The following is a 19,485-nucleotide window of genomic DNA, read 5'->3' on the forward strand; positions in this document are numbered from 1 at the left end:
GAGTATATATCATTAACAAATTGCTTGAAATGGATAATATCTATAGAATGTTCACCTCACTGCACTATGTCGTTTGTACTCTTAGAGGTAGAAATGAGGCAAGGAAACTGAAAAATATAGCTATAAAGCCAGTGATAATAGGGTTTTAATTGCATTTCATCCAATCTTTACCACAAATAAAAAAAGACCTTGAGGCATATTTTCAGATGAGAAGGATCTTGGAACCAGAAACATTTTTCATTTGGCATAAATGATGAGTATAAGTATGACAAAACGAAGATAAAGTATTATTTTCATAATCAACATAAAAAAATCAAGTTTCAATTTTCCTCCAATGACATTTACTTATTCGGTTGAATTGCAATAATTAAAACCGTCACATTATCTGCACTCAAGCGGAACACAGCTTCGTTGGCTAGTTTATTGCAAGCAGTCTCATATCTTAGGTCGTCTGCAGTTTTGTCATCTGTGCTTTGTATAGTAGAACCCTGAAAACATAAAACACATTCATGTACCTTGTATAGTAGAACCCTGAAAACATGAAAAACATTCATGTACCTTGTATAGTAGAATCCTGTAAACATAAAACACATTCATGTACCTTGTATAGTAGAACCCTGAAAACATGAAAAACATTTATGTACCTTGTATAGTAGAATCCTGTAAACATAAAACACATTCATGTACCTTGTATAGTAGAACCCTGAAAACATGAAAAACATTCATGTACCTTGTATAGTAGAATCCTGAAAACATGAAAAACATTCATGTACCTTGTATAGTAGAATCCTGAAAACATAAAACACATTCATGTACCTTGTATAGTAGAATCCTGTAAACATAAAACACATTCATGTACCTTGTATAGTAGAACCCTGAAAACATGAAAAACATTCATGTACCTTGTATAGTAGAATCCTGTAAACATAAAACACATTCATGTACCTTGTATAGTAGAACCCTGAAAACATAAAACACATTCATGTACCTTGTATAGTAGAATCCTGTAAACATAAAACACATTCATGTACCTTGTATAGTAGAACCCTGAAAACATAAAACACATTCATGTACCTTGTATAGTAGAATCCTGTAAACATAAAACACATTCATGTACCTTGTATAGTAGAATCCTGTAAACATAAAACACATTCATGTACCTTGTATAGTAGAATCCTGTAAACATAAAACACATTCATGTACCTTGTATAGTAGAATCCTGAAAACATAAAACACATTCATGTACCTTGTATAGTAGAACTCTGTAAACATGAAAAACATTCATGTACCTTGTATAGTAGAATCCTGTAAACATAAAACACATTCATGTACCTTGTATAGTAGAATCCTGAAAACATAAAAAACATTCATGTACCTTGTATAGTAGAATCCTGTAAACATAAAACACATTCATGTACCTTGTATAGTAGAACCCTGAAAACATGAAAAACATTCATGTACCTTGTATAGTAGAACCCTGAAAACATAAAACACATTCATGTACCTTGTATAGTAGAACTCTGAAAACATGAAAAACATGTATTGCTATGTGTTTCTTTATTCTACATTGGCTAGAGGTATAGGGGGAGGGTTGAGATCTCACAAAACATGTTTAACCCCGCCACATTTTTGCGCATGTCCCAAGTCAGGAGCCTCTGGCCTTTGTTAGTCTTGTATGTTTTTTTTAATTTTAGTTCATTTATATGTTTTGGAGTTTAGTGTGACGTCCATTTTTACTGAACTAGTACACAATTTTATTTAGGGCCAGCTGAGGACCACCTCCAGGTGCTGGATTTTCTTGCTGCGTTGAAGACCCATTGGTGGCCTTCGGCTGTTGTTTGCTCTTTGGTCCGGTTGTTGTCTCTTTGACATATTTCACATTTCCATTCTCAATTTTACCTTGCATAGTAGAATCCTGAAAACATGAAAAACATTCATGTACCTTGTATAGTAGAATCCTGAAAACATGAAAAACATTCATGTACCTTGTTGACTAGTAATAAAATCCCACAAACATAAAACACATTCAGTCTAATTTGATTAAATGGGATTTTTTTTCATTATTAGCATTGTGGTAAAATCATAAAAATGTAGAATCTATAGGTCTTTTTAAATATATAAATGATTTGATCAGTTATGATCTAGATACCTTAACTAATCTGACCCAGGCTCAGGAATAAAAAAAAAGAGACAGGAACAACCAAAATCAGACACACTTTCTATATAAATTGACTGTTAATTCTTATACTTACTTCTAATATTTTATTTGTAAATGCTATACAATCTTCTGGTTTAAATTTCTTCCATAAACCATCACATGCTAACACTATATACCTGAAATATAAGATGTTCACTGTACATGGTATTATCATCTGTTTAATCAACTTCTCATATGGTAAGGGAATCTTAAAAAACTTATAACTTCAAAATTTGCTTTTTGTTGAAATGGTGCTGTTTGGTTAATACTACATCTTTGACATTTATCCAAAATGTCTGTTTTTAGATGGTTCCTCGAATGAGAAGGAGTTTCTTGGAAACTATATCATCGTAGGGTTATAGCTTTTATCCTTTGAAATAATCATATTCAAATACATATCCTGTGCCCATGCTTCATTTACAAGAATCTGACAACATTCTGTTCTACTTTCTGTTTAAAAGCCCTTAGGGCTGTTCCATTAAAACATACATGGTACCCAGGGTAGGCACTTTAAAAATGGGGTAACCACCTACAGAGGCAAATTAAAATTTCACTTTCATTTCCACTATGCAACAACATAGATGACACCCACCCATAGATGAGATTTGGAAGTGCCTTCCCTGGGTCCTATGTATGTTTTTATGGAACAGTCCTTACCAGATCCTCTAGTTTTGTCTGAATTAGTACAGGCCTTCAGAAATTTGAAGGTAGAAGTTTCATTGGCTGGTTATTACCAGAATAGAAAGTAGAATGAAGTGTTGTCAGATTCTTGCAAGCAAGCCTGGACAAGGCCATAAAAAAGAATACATTTGTTTGCATTAACCCTACCTACCCAGAAAGTAACTGCCTACTCAAAATCTTTTATTGTCCTGATGTGAAAAAGTTTTTTATTATCAGATAGGCATGAAGACTAAAAAACATCTGACACTTCAATTTCTCTTTGCCGAAAAAAAGAAGAAGAAAATGCCTACCTACCTACCTATCTACTGCCTCTACCTATGGGTAGGGTTTGGGAAAACCAAAAGATTTTTAAGTGTGGCCCAAAGGATCTGTATTTTAATCAGATTGTTGTAAAAGTACATGTATTATTTATAAGGTACTAGTTCAAACTATATTTCATGGTGGTCATCATCTGGCAGTTTTGGGCAGGGTAATCAAATTTTTTTTGGTGAGATGCCATTCAAGGAACTAAACTATGTTCAATATTGATAAAAACAATTATTTAATCAGAACAAGAGTGCACACGCTGAAATGTCTCGCCTTCTTTACTAATCATTGATATTATGTTGATAGTCCTAAATATAAAGCTTTATTACAACTGTCACATAAACTTAACATTAACCAAGTAAACTAAACATAGACCAATGAACCATGAAAATGAGGTCAAGGTCAGATGAACCATGCTAGCAGGCCTGTACAGCTAACAATTCTTCCATACAACAAATATATTTGACCTATTGCTTATAGTTTAAGAAAAACAGACCAAAACACAAAAACTTAACACTGAGCAATGAACCTTGAAAATGAGGTCAAGGTAAAAAAAAACCTGCATGACTGACAAATAGATCATAAAATATTTCCATACACCAAATATAGTTGAACTATTGCATATAGTATTAGAAAAAAAGACCAAAACTCAAAAACTTAACTTTGACCACTGAACCATGAAAATGAAGTCAAGGTCAGATGACACCTGCCAGCTAGGCATGTACACCTTACAATCATTCCATACACCAAATATAGTAGACCTATTGCATACAGTATAAGAAAAATAGACCAAAACACAAAAACTTAATTATAACCACTGAACCATGAAAATGAGGTCAAGGTCAGATGACACCTGCCAGTTGGACATGTACACCTTACAGTCCTTCCATACACCGAATATACTAGACCTATTGCTTATAGTATCTGAGATATGGACTTGACCACCAAAACTTAACCTTGTTCACTGATCCATGAAATTAGGTCGAGGTCAAGTGAAAACTGTCTGACGGGCATGAGGACCTTGCAAGGTACGCACATACCAACTATAGTTATCCTATTACTTATAATAAGAGAAAATTTAACATTACAAAAAATCTTAACTTTTTTTTCAAGTAGTCACTGAACCATGAAAATGAGGTCAAGGACATTGGACATGTGACTAACGGAAACTTCGTAACATGGGGCATCCATATACAAAGTATGAAGCATCCAGACCTTCCACCTTCTAAAATATAAAGCTTTTAAGAAGTTAGCTAACGCCGCCGCCGGATCACTATCCCTATGTCGAGCTTTCTGCGACAAAAGTTGCAGGCTCGACAATAATCAGCAATTTGAACTTTTCAGCTGACATTACACAAAATATGTATGATTTTATACAAATTTATCTCCTAAGTTTATGTGACATTTATTGACATCAGGTACATAAAAAATAGATAAAAACTCAAATGGCCAGATTGCACAGAATGTTTCTTTAAAAATGGAGAATGCTCTATACTGAACATTTAGATATTTGAAATATGAAATGTAAAAATTCTACAAAAAATGCCATAATAGCAGGTGCAAAATGTCAACATATGTGCAATTGTCCTGTTAAGTTTCAGGGTTCTGGGATCTTATTCCACCCCAGCCAAAAATATATGACTTTGTACAAACCTATCTCCTTGGGTCAGCTGACATTTTTTGACATCAGGTACACAAGATACACCATGATTTTTATAAGGACCGTCTCCAATAGATCTGGACACTTCAAGTGCTCCCATTACTCTGCCTTCACTAGACATAAAAAGAAAAGCCAAAGGGCACATTCAATATATACATCAGAAAAAAAAAAATAACTACAGATGAACAATACTACAAGAGAGGCCAAATGTACAATCACCTAGACTCCTGAGGGCACTTCTAATAATGATCATACCTTACCCTTCTAGCAATTGATTTTTAAAGGTCAAAGGTTAGCTGTCATTTTTATTTCATATTCCTTCCTTTTAATAATACTTATTAATGAAATTGACTTTCATCTATTTACTAGATCTCTATCCATTTTTAACAAGGGTTCGAAGTCAGGAACCTGTCTTTTTCTTAATTTTTGAATTAAAAAAATGAAGGACCTCCCATTCTTTACACTGATGATTTATACAGGACCTTAGTCTTTCTTTTAAAGGAAGAAATTTCACTTGAAAAATGTTGTTAACTCATTTTGTCTCTGGTTGAGAGTTGTCTCATTGGCAATTATACCACATCTTCTTATTTTTTTTATTCTGTTTTGATTGACAGATCACAAGAATGTGCATATTTGATTAGGATCTCTGTTTTCATAATAATTGAATTGGCTACTTATACATGTCATACCTTTTAACAAAATAGCAATCAGTGCAGGGCCTAATCTAGGATTTGGAGAGGGAGAAGTAACTTCTCCTTCCATGAGAGAATTCGCCTTTTCATAATCTAAAGGACTATGGGTATTCTAATTGTTTGTACACCTAAATAAAAATAATGTTACGTCATTGTTTGAAATTCCAGTTAAGAATGTTTTAAACCAATCAAAATGTTTTGGTGTATGCTTTTGAAAATATTACCCAGAATGCATTAGATTCTGAAACGGCGAATAGGGAGAAGTGGTCAACTTCTTGGAGAAGTGAAATTCCTTACTGTTTCGGCTGTGTAGTGTTTTCGTGCTTATCATTAAGGAAATTGTTTTATATATGCAATTAAAAATATACTTGCAGTGTTTATAAATGATATTGTATATATAGAAGATTCTTAATAAAAATATTAAGACAATATAGTTGTTATTTATTTAGTCATATCATGTGTAATGTCAACTTGAATTAAATTTCAATAAAATGTGTTGCTAGTATATCATGCATTAATCTTGTGTGCATCTGCCTCAATTTATTTTTAAAAAACCAGAAAAATATGACTCTTAGTTTATCTGATGACTTGGCTTTTTGTCATAATTTAGTAAAACATTATTTAATGTCCAGGACATCATGTCAGTTGTATTTGAGATTCTCGTGAATGGTTGTAGACCTATAAATGAAGATATCTGTCAATCAGGTATAAATCAACTGATAAAGAGCTAATTTTTATCATTTCTGTTATAAAAGATTACATTTCAATTTTTATCAATGTATAGAAAAAAATCACCCCTAAATTCCCACCCCCTAACCAACCAAATAGTACAACTGATCGACTCGTATCAAATTAAAATACTGAAAACAAATCAGCTGAGTGATTACGCAACATCCTCATGATGAAAATCATCATAAAATGATAACTCAAACAGTCACTTGGTTTCTCGTTTCAATAGCTTTAAATGATAAATCCAAGGATGTTTAAAGTTGTCAATCTTCAAACTTATAAGTCCTTGGTCGTTTCGAAAATCACGATTTTCCATGTCAGTTGCCATTTTTGTTTACCTGTGCGACTTGTAAATCACAAGTTGTCTCCCTTTAACCGATTTTGATAGCGACTTGACTTCGCTATGTAGTCAGTCAGCTGGCGAGTTTTTAGCGATTTTCAAAATTCTTTGGCAACTTAAATCGTCATTTCGCTGGCAAGATTATGGCCTGAATCAGTTTTATCAGTGACATGTTCAATAATGTTAATTAGCGACGATCTATTGATTGTTGTCATAACCTGATCTCCAAATCTGTGTATTTTAGTTTTTAGTACTTGTACTTATTTGCAATTGATTATCTGACAGTCAATCAATTTTATGTTGTTTACATCTTTAACAATACAATACAGGGATTTTTTCACGTGTATTTTTCCATTTAGCGAAAATTATACACAGTGAAAAATTTATCTGTCCATTTTGTCATCAAATCTGAAAAAAAAAGCAGAAGCGAAAAAAACCTGATATACGGCAACTGATCACAATCAACTGGACATATACTGACAATTAAGAGCTTCCCCATTTACTGATTTGAGGTTGAGTATAAAAACTTACTGAACATGTCCTCCAGCCTTCTGTATCCTCATTCTTTCTTCATACAAGGATGGATCATGGACTGTTGTTAGATGTATGGGTGAACATTTCTTTGTTTCTTCTTTATATCGACACAAAAAAGCCTGTTAAACACAATCAATAAAAGAACAGAGTTCCAATGTCCCCTGCATTGCACATATCTTAATCTATCCAAAGTACAAGGGCAATAACTAAAAAGCACTTTTTTGTTGTTCTTTAAAACTTTTTATTAATATCTTAGAGAAATGAAGGCTTCAGAGCAGATGCAATGTGCTTTCCATTATAACTCGTTAAAACTATTTGACAGGGGTTCAAATTCGCGGTGGTCCGAGGTCCGTGACCTTCCACTGTTGCAATCGGACTTTCGTTTTGGTTACTAGCTACACCCGACGGACCTTTGATTTTAAAGGAAATAAAAATGATCTTTGCTGACCTTTTTAACCATCTGTATCGTCATTTTTAAGCCATATTATTATTGAAATTGAGATAAAAAAATGTTTCATCCCTGACCTTGCTGACGAGTGATAAAAGTTATTTTTAACCTTGTATTTCTTGGAAACACAAGGTTATAAATAGTTGCAAGAAGTCATGTGACAAATCATTTAGACATTTTGAATAAAATGAGTCTGTTTTACTTTGGTGTCACGTCTTCCAAGAGAAAGCCTGAAGATTATGAACAGTCTTCAACCACATGCAGGCACTTGTTTCTATCCATGGGAAGGTCGACTATCCATAAATATAGAAGGATATTCAACCTTCCCATGGATAGAAACAAGTGCCTGTGTCTTCAACGTCTTCAAAAGAAATCAAATGAAGATCTCACTTAAGACCAAAAATGCGATCGTGAAAAACAGGAACGGACATTTAAGCCCCACTGGAAAATTGATCAAACTGTGCCTATATTTTGATGAATCAACTGGTCTAATGGCATGCACATACTACCAGAATTTCCCCACCCATTCAGAAAAAGAAAGTGCACTTGTAAGGGGAACACAAAATCTTAAAATAGACCCAATAAAAATATACGAAGTGACACCCAAGCATTTATCTTGTTTAAAGCAGTGGATCCATGAAAGTGACCCAAATTTTAAGTCTAAAGATTAATTGTCAGACGCTAAACTTGGACAATGTACATGTATTCTCAAGCAGCAATGTAAGCCTAATCAGTTAAATAGATATAAGGTTCTTTTCAACACTGCATACAGTATTGCAAAAAAGGGAAACCCTTCAGTTACTATGAATTTATTCTTGAAATCCAGTGCAAAAATGGTGTTGATGTGTAAGCAGTACTTCAATATTGAAGGTTGTAAACTGTTTATTCGCTGGATAGCCCATTATATGAGAAAAGAAACATCACATGCAGTTCAAATATGATGAAACAAACTAATCTTACTCCAAAAGCACATTAATTTTGTATCTTATTGAGTTATGAAATATTTCATGTAAAAGTAGGACCTGGGATTTAGGTTGTGGACCTTTCAGTTTGGAGTGTCAAAGGTCCTGGACCTTCCAGTACCAAATGTTAATTTGAACCCCTGTTTAATCAGCACTTATTTTAAAAAGTGACAAAGATATTGCTGATATAAACCTATGATATAAGTTTCATAAATTTCTGGCAATAATTGTACACATGAGTGTGCTGACAATGCAATTTTCCATATAATCAATATTTCCAAGGGACATTACTCTTTAAATCAAAGCACTGTAAGCGCTGTAAGGCAGTTAACCAAAAACCAAGGCAAACATAATTATGAAAACTGTGGCTATGTTGCTTCATTTTTTTTAAGATTTAAAAGAACAAACATTAAACATTCATATATTGTGCATTTATGTTCATTTAATGAATTAATTATTAAGGCAAATAATTCATATTTTATCAAGGTTTTCAAAAGCAACGCATATATCAAGTATATTTTTAATGGTCATGTGTCTGCAGTGGTACAAGTTCGAAATGATTGCAGTTGTTCTAGTTGATAGTTAACGTTGGTATTAGTTGACTGTTAGTAGTTCAAGTTGACTTAGTACGAGCTTGTAATAGTATGCATGGACTTGCTTCCCTGGAAAGAAAACTGAGTTTGTGTTCTACAGTGCAAAAGTTATGAGACACAAATCAGACAAATGTTTACTACTACGGGGATCAAAGGTGAGGTCTGACTGACCTGCCCATAGTAAATGTAAATGACCCCCGCCTTCACCCCAAGTCCATGATGTCTAAGTTTGGAATAAAATGACAGGTGATTATAATAAAGTTGGTCAAACACTCTTGGGCTTGAAAGATATGTTTTCTTTAAAATGAGCCATATTAAAATGAAATTTTTTATAGAACCAGAAATTATTCAAAATATAATTAAGGTAAATTCTTTAAACCTGCTCATTTTTTGCATCAATAAAATTTTATAATAAACAAGAAATAATTGTAACAGAATGCTGTTAAGAAGTCTCCCAAACAAAGCTGCCATAATTATTCATTCCCATGGTCGCCTGACATTGGGCAAAGTCTAGTACACATTGATTAGGTCTAGTAAAGTGATATGCATATGTGATGCCTATGAGATTGACCTTGTATGTCATTCAAATCTGTTTGAAATGACGAACAGGAATGAATATGGTTTAGGAGTTGGTATCTCAAACTTTTACAAGTTCTTAAAACACACACAAGAGGGGATGGGGTGACCTTAGAGACTAACCCTATGTTTCATTTGATTTTTTATGTTGTCCCATACATGAATATATATATGGTTTAGGGGTGGGGATCTCGTCCGTTATCAAGTTTTCAAACAGGAGGGGGTGGGGTGACCCCAGTGACTTCCCCTATTTTTCATTTGATTTGTTATATTGCCAAATACATGAGTATATATGGTTTAGGGGTGGGGATCTCATCTGTTTCCAAGTTATCAAACAGGAGGGGGTAGGGTGAACCTTAGGACTCTCCCTATATTTCATTTGATAAGTTCTGCTGTCCCATACATGAATATATATGGTTTAATTAAGAGGTCGGGATCTCGACTGTTTCCAAGTTCTCAAACAGGAGGGGTCGGGTGACTGCAGGGACTCCCCTATATTTCATTTGATTTGTTATATAGTCCCATACATGAGTATATATGGTTTCGGGGTGAGGATCTCGACCGTTTCCAAGTTCTCAAACAGGATGGTTTACAGTGACCATAGGAGCTGCCCCTATATTTCATTTGATTTGTTATATTGTCCCATACATGAATATATATGGTTTAGGGTGGGGATCTCGACCGTTTTCAAATTCTCAAACAGGAAGGGGTAGAGTGGCCCCAAGCACTCAACCTATATTTCATATGATTTGTTATATTGTCCCATACATCAATATATATGGTTAAGGGGTGGATCTCGACCGTTTCCAAGTTCTCAAACAGGAGGGGTGGGGTGACCCCCAAGGACTCCCCCTATATTTCATTTCATTTGTTATATTGTCACATACATGAATATGTATGGTTTATGGGATCATTATTTTTTTGTATGCTCCAATGAACAAATTATGTCTTTAAGAGAAAGATATATACCTACATATTACACACAAAATCCTTCCCAATTGAAACTTACTGGTCTATTATCACACTGTAACGTGCCACTGCTAACAAAAGTGTGCATGTTTCTAAGACATATTGAAAAAATATTTTCATAATACAAAGCATGTTACAATAACTTCATATCCACGTTGCAATTAAGAATTTTGCAAACAAATCAACCAACTATGGTTTATTTCAATTTTATTGTATGATATAACTTATTTATTTGTTGTGTGTCTTGCTTGTAAATGTATAAGTATATATGTAATTGTTAATGTATAATTGTTATCCTCTTGTAGCACCATACGTGTGCTTAAGTTTAAATAAATTGTCTTGTCTTGTCTTGTCTTGGGATCTTGACCGTTTCCAAATTCTCAAACAGGAGGGGTGGGGTGACCGCAGGGACTCCCTCTATATTTCATTTGATTTATTATATTGTCCCATACATGAATATATTTGGTTATGGGGTGGGGATCTCGACCATTTCAAAGTTCCAAAACAGGAGGGTTGGGGTGACCCCAGGGACTCCCCTGTATTTCATTTGATTAGTTATATTGTCCCATACATGAATATATATGGTTTAGGGGTGGGGATCTCGACTGTTTCCAAGTTCTCAAACAGGAGGGGTGGAGTAACCCTAGGGACTTCCCCCTATATTTCATTTGATTAGTTATATAGTCCCATACATGAATATATATGGTTTAGGGGTGGGGATCTCATCCGTTTCAAAGTTATCAAACAGGAGGGGGTAGAGTGACCCAAAGGATTCCACCTATATATCATATGAATTGCTTACATTCAGGTATCATATAATCTAGTTGCACTATTTGCGAAAACAAAGTAAGAAACTTCCAGCTATGTTAACTGACCCTTCAAAATTGAGAAAAAAATTGCAGTAATATGTTTATACTTTAAAAGCATCTTACATGCATTATCAACATTTATCACTGATAAAGAAGATTTATACTGTCACCAGGAACATATATATTGTTAGATATACTGTTCCCAGCTGTCACATTGTATTGGATTTTGACATTAAAATTTGTCAAAAAGTAATTTTGAGTTTCTGTATCAAATATTTTTTGCTTTTTCTTTCTTTTACATATATCTTTTGGTTTCCATTTCTAGTGTTTATATTTATTTACCATGCATAGATGTATTTTGTCACCTGCCTGAAATTTTATTTGTAGTTGATCTCCAAAACCCGGAATTACCCTTATCCGCTTCCGGAATCGGACCCGATATTGTAATTGTCTACACGGCATCCATTGTTTTTCAATGTTGTTTTTGTCAGTCAGATACGATTTTACTCGAATTTACACATTACTTGTAGGCGATTATCTGCATAAAGCTAGCGGTTGAACAAAATGAACATCGCTGTCATGAATAATAAAGATGAAAATACGTTTTGAGATCGTTTATTTAGAGACTTTGGTAAAAAGGTTTGCAAAGTTATTTTTAATTTTCTTTCAAGTGAAAGGTCCGTCGGGCGTAGCTAGTAACCAAGTCGAGAGTCCGATTGCAAAAGTGGAAGGTCGCGGACCTCGGACCACCGCTAATTTGAACCCCTGCCTCCAAATTGAAAAGATACGAAAATTTCGTCTTCTAATTTGAAATTGCCGCCAACAGCATGAACAGTGGAACTTATTAATAGACTACTGACGTAGTTGTAACACGTATTGACGACAAACAATATTCCTACGACTTTTGCCATTTGGGAAATCTAAACTACTTGTCTTTAAAGATTTTCGGCGATTAAATATTTCATACAATTGTTCTTTGACATCTTTGCCAAAAGCACAGGGGATAATAAACTACATAAGGATTCCTAATGTGCTCTACTTCCTATGTGCAACTTCAAAACTTTTGGGTGGTTCGACGATCATTTAAGGTTTTTTCTGGTCATATTTTTGTAATCCAGAATTAAAAGTATGAAAAAACTATTCAATTAGTTATAAATAACATTATATCCAGCTAGATAATAACAATGGCACGTATTTCAGCATTTATTGGGTAGAACACAAATCTAGGGTGCTCGCATAAGGCAGCTTAACTGCCTAAAAATAATTGATTGGCACTGATTTTTGAACTCATCAAAGACAATGATGATATAAACCTATAATACGAATTTCATAAAAATCTGGCAAGAATTGTAAACATACGAGCACCTTTAAGGCAATTTTCCATATAATTAATATTTCCAAGGGGCATAACTCTTTTAAAAATAATTGATCAGCACTGATTTTCAAACTCTTCAAAGATATTGTTTATATAAACCTATGATTAAAGTTTCAGAAAATTCTAGCATGAATTGTACACATGAGAGCGCTAACACTGCAATTTTCCATACAATTAATGTTTCCAAGGGACATCAATCTTTTAAAAATAATTGATCGGCACTGATTTTCTAACTCATCAAAGACATTGCTGATATAAACCTATGATATAAGTTTCATAAAAATCTGGCAAGAATTGAACACATGAGAGCGCCAACACTGCAATTTTCCATATAATTAATGTTTCCAAGGGGCAGAACTCTATTAAAAATAATTGGTCTGCACTGATTTTTGAACTCGTCCAAGACATTGCTAATATAAACCTATGATATAAGTTTCATAAAAATCTGGCAAGAATTGTACAAATGAGAGCGCTAATGATGCAATTTTCAATATAATTAAATTTTCCAAGGGGCATAACTCTTTTAAAAGTAATTGACAGGAACTGATTTTCGAACAAGTCCAAGACATTGCTGATATAAACCTATGATATAAGTTTCATAAAAATCTGGCAAGAATTGTACATGTGAGAGCACTAACAAGACAGGACAGACGGACGTACCCCCTGAATTTCTATGTCCCCCGCAACGTGTTGCATGGGGTACAATAATACATTCCAGATGTGGATCCAGGATTTTGAAAAAAGAGGGACCATGGCCCCAAAACTAGGCAAAGTTTGGAGTGGGACATAAAAAGGTCTAGGAAATTAACCATATATGTAGCTCCATAAGAGAGGCCCAGACCCCTCCTTGTTAAATCCCCCTCTGCCTTCTTTGTCTTAGTACTTTCTTTTCTTCTTAATACTGTTAATTGCTACATGCATGTACATGTTTTGTAAATCTAAATTTGGTTTTCTCTGAACAAGACATGTGAATCCTCATTTTTTAGTTCAACATTATTAAAGTAAAAACATTGTAACTGAAATTTTAATTTTTAGTGCATTTGAAACTTAATCATTGACCTTGACATTCAATAAAGTTATCAATAACATTAACGGTACCAATTTTGCTGCACATGATTCATGAGCATTTTCGACAATTAACAATCAGTGATGCTCGAGGCTACAATATTTGTAAGTCCACACTTACCTGGCTGTCCCCAAGACTTGCTATATACAATGTGTCATTAATTGCCAGTATGACTGTAGCTGTTGTTCCATCTTTCCATACTGGTTTACTACAATATATGACAACTGTATTTTGGAACAAAATTGCTTCAGAGTGTTTATCAGAACTAAACTGTATGTGATTCTGTTTATAAAGATAGACATTTCACAAATAATATAAATATTACAAAGTTAGTAAAATTGAGAATGGAAATTGAGAAAGCTTTATTTTCAAGTTGAATTTAAAACACTCTGTGAAATTCTTGGTTGTTTTTCACAATTAAATTGATTACATTTTTAAGAAACTATTATAAAGGAAAATTGCCTAATCATGACATGTGTAAATAATCATTTTGATTGTCAAAAATTGATTTCATTGTAACTAAATTTCCTTTCTTCTATGATACTACCGGTATTCATTGTCACCTGAAAAATCAAAAACATTTTGTGACATCTTCAGAGGCAGACTTAGATACAAATTAACCTACAGGTACTGCATCAATAAATTATTTATGCAAAAACTAAAGTTTGTGACACCAGGATTTGCCTCCTGTCTGGAGACCAAAACCTTGTTTTCACAACTGTTTAAGACCTTTTCACATGCCTTAATGAACATCATCCTAAGTCAAAATAAAGATTTCCTTTGCCTATGTTTTATCAAAATCCACTTAACCACTTGTGAGTAGTTCTGATATTAAACAACTAAAATATATGCATTAATAGGTGATAGTAGTTCAAGAGATTTAAGTAATTGTTTAATAATTTTGTTGACTTTCTTGAAGGAAACATCATCAATTTTTGGTAAGGTGTTGATGTTGTGCTGGGGTCTCACTGAAATCTTTTCTATAAAATCATTTCTCACATAAACTTCAGGCTATTTTTACCTCTTAGTAGCTTGTTTAAGAAAATCATCATCCGTTTTCTTGAATGTTTCTATCAATATCTTCTTTATATCTTTCTCTATTGTTGTTACATCACCTGTAAAATCAAACAGAAATGACAAATGAAAATGTCTGTACCAACCTGTAGATATTCATACAGGTCACTTCTGTACAAATCCAGGTGTAAATATATAAGGAAAAACGTATATTACTATTGTAATTAAGTTATAATTTCTGTCTGATTTGTTTTACAGTCAGGTGTTGGTGGGTGATGTATTTAGAGTACGTTGTAGTAATACTACGTCTAGTGTTGTTCATGATTTTTGTTATCCTTTTTATATAAAATCTATATTTTGTTGGTTTTCAATTTTCTCAAATAACTTTTGTACAATAATTGCTTCCTGAATCTGATCAAAAATAGACAGAGTGTATATATATATTAACAATGTCTAAAAAATTAATAAGGTAAAATTGATAATTGTGAAAAAAAAAGCAGCACAGATTCAAATTTAGGAGTATTCATATATTATACTGAATGCAGATAAACTCATATTTTTATATTATATATATTCATACATTGATAAAAAACAAAAAGTGATTGCATATATACAAGACACTATGTAATATAATTGAAATGTTAACATTTACAATACACTCAAAATGTCTTCCTCCATTAGACAATCTTCAGTTTAAGATCAACTTTCACATTTCATAAATTAAACTTATTTTTATATTGGATGTCATTTATAGAAGCAGTTATTTTTCATAGAATCTTTTTATAGTAATATATCAAACTTTTAAAGATAAAACACTCTATAGATTTCAGAATTTTTGGGAGGTCAACTTTACCCTTTGGGAACTTATCTCGCAGATATTTGTGTAAATTCTGTGATGCAAACCTAGATGCCCTTGATCCAGCATGGCCATCATACACAGCAAAAATAGCTAAACGGTATCTGAAATGTAAACAAATACAAAATAGTATCTGAAATAAAATAATAAATATCAAGCTTGACTGTCATTTCAAGGTATGTCTTGATGCCGAAAAATTAAAAAAATAATTCTAAAGTTAACTTAACTTCTCATCTTGAAACCAGACAACTGTCTATTAATATCAGGTTCTTCATATTGTTCCTTCTTTCTTTAAAAGAGAAGAAACTGACGAGCAAAAACACAGCCCCTAAAACCCATTCATGAAACTACCATACTTTCAAATCACATATATAACAAGTACCTTCATTGTAAATAACATCATCATCCCACATTTTTTTGTACATGTTGGTATGCAATATATACATTTGTACTTACACGGATGGATCTAATTGTGAGAATTCTTTTGTAAAATCATCAATAACAACATGAGCGTCCTGCATCTCTTCTCTCTCTCCTTGTCTTTCTTGGAAAAATCCTTTCAGCTTAAACTTGACTGAAAAAACAATTTGTATGTGAATGCATGTATTGAAAACATTTGACAGTAATATAGGACTCCATACATGACTGGTACCCAATATCCATATCATCATGGATGTCTGATACAGCACAATTGCCATTGATCTTATTACAAACACAGTTTACCTGTATTTACATTTTTAAAAAAAATCATCATAACTCAATGTTTTTTTTACATAATAAGAGTGAAATATTTCTGCCATTTTATTCTATCATCCCTTCACAAAATTTTTACATGTCTACAGTTTGGAAAAAACAATCCTAACCTATAAAATACTGTTCAAAGAAGTAGAAATCCATGTATATCATGTATGAAGTCATGATAGCTAAAAACATAAAATGTGTTGTGGATTCATTATTATTCGAGAAAAAACAATTTTCATGGATTTCAAGGGTACACATGAACTATGAATTTAAATATTAAACGAATTACAAATGTTCTACAAGGGTTTATGCAGACTTTGGCAAAACCATGAAATCAAATACTGTAAATTCACAAATTATTGCGTGCATTTATTATTGCGATTTTGTCATTTTAGACTAAAATGCGATTTAAATTTTTGTGATATTGAGAAAAATCCTGCTTAATTCATATAAAATATTTCAAAATGCGAGTTTAAATTATTGCGATTATAACCCTGTAGCATTTTTCGCAATAATAAAAACATCGCAATAATTTCTGAATTTACAGTATTCACGAAAATGCAGTTTTTAACTTTATCTCAATCAACAAAAATTGGTACCCACGAAAATAAATGAATCCACAGTAATAGAAATAACTTATCATCTTTGGTTTTTGTGTTGTTGGTGTTATATTTTTGATCTACAATTGCAAATATACTACGTACAGTTTTTTGTACACATTTGTATGTTTCTGTTTCTGAATTAAGTGTGGCATCCATTTCACTTAACTAGTATACAAAATTGTTTAGTAGGCATCTGAAGCCTGACTCTGATGCAGGATTTTTGATGCGTTTAAGACCCATTAATGACATTGATTAAAGCGGGTCGGTCTTTTCACCACCGAACACCACTGCACACCGTCGAACACCACAGAACACCCAAAAAGACCACTAACCCTTAAGAAAAACAGTAATGTTACACAATAAAACAATAAAATCGATTAAATTACGTAAAATTTAATCCTATTGTCATGTTTTTTTGCACATTTTTATGTGCATTAGTGATGTTAAAGCTGAGAATCAAAAAAAAAAAAAAAAAAAAAACGCTTCCGGATCCAGCAATATTTTTCCGGATTTACATTGTCTGTATTTCATTGTATATTTTCTTATGGTCTTTACTTTTCAATTATTAGAAATAAATCGTTCAAATAAGTTAAAGCATTTTATTTAATGTGAAATTATCACAATAATTAATTGTATTTAAAAAAAATGTTAGACTTGAAAGTGTACTGTTCTGACAACAGCCCTGCAAGACTGTTCTTTTTAGTTCTCTTGTTATCATTTCTTATCAATTTGTGTATATATATATGTATGTATGTTAAATAACGATTTAAACAGTGCATCATAAGCCTATTTGGCTCAGTGGCTGAAGTTTTATATTATGTATTTAATGTAACGATATACTTTATATTCAGGTTGCACTATAATAAACAATTCTTCTTCTTCTTCTTCTATATGTATAAACATATCCTCTTCTTCTTCTTCTTCTTCTTCTATATGTATAAACATATCCTCGTTCAGAAGGTAAGTCAAATACATAAATAAAGATGAAAACAATATATTTAGGTGTGTTAGATGGAATTTTAATGTGTTCGGTGGTGTTCAGCGGTGTGCGGTTGTGTTAGGTGGTGTTCGGCGGTGTGCATGGTGTGCGGTGGTGTTCAGTGGTGTAAAGACCTACCGTATTAAAGCAACTGCTGATGTTACATATCTGATCTGATGCAAATGTATATTACCTGATGTTTTTATTTTAGAAGTTTTGTCATCTTGTGGATAAGATAAATCAGCTGAATCAGCATTCCTTTTCTGTGGTCCAGTTGCTCCCTTTACAGTCTGGGACTGATCAGACAAATCATCATATAAACTTTGGCCTTCCTTACCTACAACAAATAAGATCAAAATAAACAGAAAACCATGTCATGATAGGGAAAACAGAAACACAGAAAATGTTATAAAAGAATTATCCACCTTTTGAGTTTTTGGGTTCTCTCACCATTTACCCCCCCCCCCCCCTTCCCACATACACGTAGACCTCCCTTCACTTATAACTAGGACCATAAAATATGTTGAGCTCTACAGTCCTAGACTGATTCTACAGAACAGTAGAAATGAAACATTTCTTGAACGCACATCACATTCATTCAATTGGGAAATACAGGCGTTTAAAATAGTTACGTAAACGATATATAAATACTATTTAGCATAACATTTTCAATAAATGTGAGCTTTAATTACTTGGTTCAGGTAAATCACCAAACAAATCCATATTTCTGTCACCAATCAATTTTTCAGGGCGATAATTTGCAATAGGGAAAGACACGAATACAACGATGTTACAGTAATTACTACAGTGCCTATATGCCTCCTCTTGACGGAGCACTACAATAAAATTATCAGCTACTACCTATTATAACTGAAATTGAAAGTAAGAATACAGGAACGGAGAGTCCGTTTAAAACAGAACACGACAGAATACTACAGAACAACCAGACACATACATGTATCATGCATATGTGTTTCTGGAATAACCAAAATATACCACAGAAATACAATAAAACGACTAAGACATACCACCGAAAATCAACATTATACCTGGGACTATATATATTAGTATAATAGTCCCAGACTATACAACTGAAATACAATAAAACGACTAAGATTTACCACCAAAAATCAACATCATACCACCGAAATACAATAAAACGACTAATATATAACACAGAACAAGCATTTATCTAGTACTAAACAATTCCTTGCACTGTACATCAAAATTATACAACAAAATGCAAAACATACAGATGCAAACTTCCTCTGTAGAGATGCCTCCTCTTAAATATTGCAATACATACGAATATGAATCAGCGGATTATATTAACCCTTGATTATTGTCAAGGTAGCC

General features: G+C 33.0%; 1 protein-coding gene across 8 annotated transcripts; it reads right to left on the reverse strand.

Annotated features, from left to right (window-relative positions):
- Positions 1–127: 127 nt before the first annotated feature.
- LOC127719596 (integrin-linked kinase-associated serine/threonine phosphatase 2C-like) lies at positions 128–18,927 on the reverse strand. Of its 8 annotated transcripts, none has more exons than XM_052225822.1 (10): positions 18,822–18,922; positions 18,323–18,466; positions 16,264–16,381; positions 15,805–15,911; positions 14,959–15,052; positions 14,058–14,145; positions 7,137–7,258; positions 4,838–4,957; positions 2,253–2,334; positions 128–488 (listed from the first exon to the last, which is right to left on the reverse strand). In XM_052225822.1, the coding sequence occupies exons 1-10, from the start codon at positions 18,850–18,852 to the stop codon at positions 342–344; spliced, it is 1,053 nt and encodes a 350-aa protein (XP_052081782.1). In that variant the 5' UTR covers positions 18,853–18,922; the 3' UTR covers positions 128–341. The 8 variants fall into 8 exon arrangements, with proteins under 8 accessions (XP_052081782.1, XP_052081783.1, XP_052081785.1 ...); XM_052225823.1 differs by lacking the exon at positions 128–488 and adding an exon at positions 536–574 and having other exon boundaries at positions 18,822–18,927; XM_052225825.1 differs by lacking the exon at positions 128–488 and adding an exon at positions 692–746 and having other exon boundaries at positions 18,822–18,927.
- Between the last annotated feature and the right edge of the window lie 558 nt (positions 18,928–19,485).

This window comes from Mytilus californianus, unplaced genomic scaffold, assembly GCF_021869535.1.
Source record: "Mytilus californianus isolate M0D057914Y unplaced genomic scaffold, xbMytCali1.0.p SCAF_11, whole genome shotgun sequence".
Classification (NCBI taxonomy): domain Eukaryota; kingdom Metazoa; phylum Mollusca; class Bivalvia; order Mytilida; family Mytilidae; genus Mytilus; species Mytilus californianus.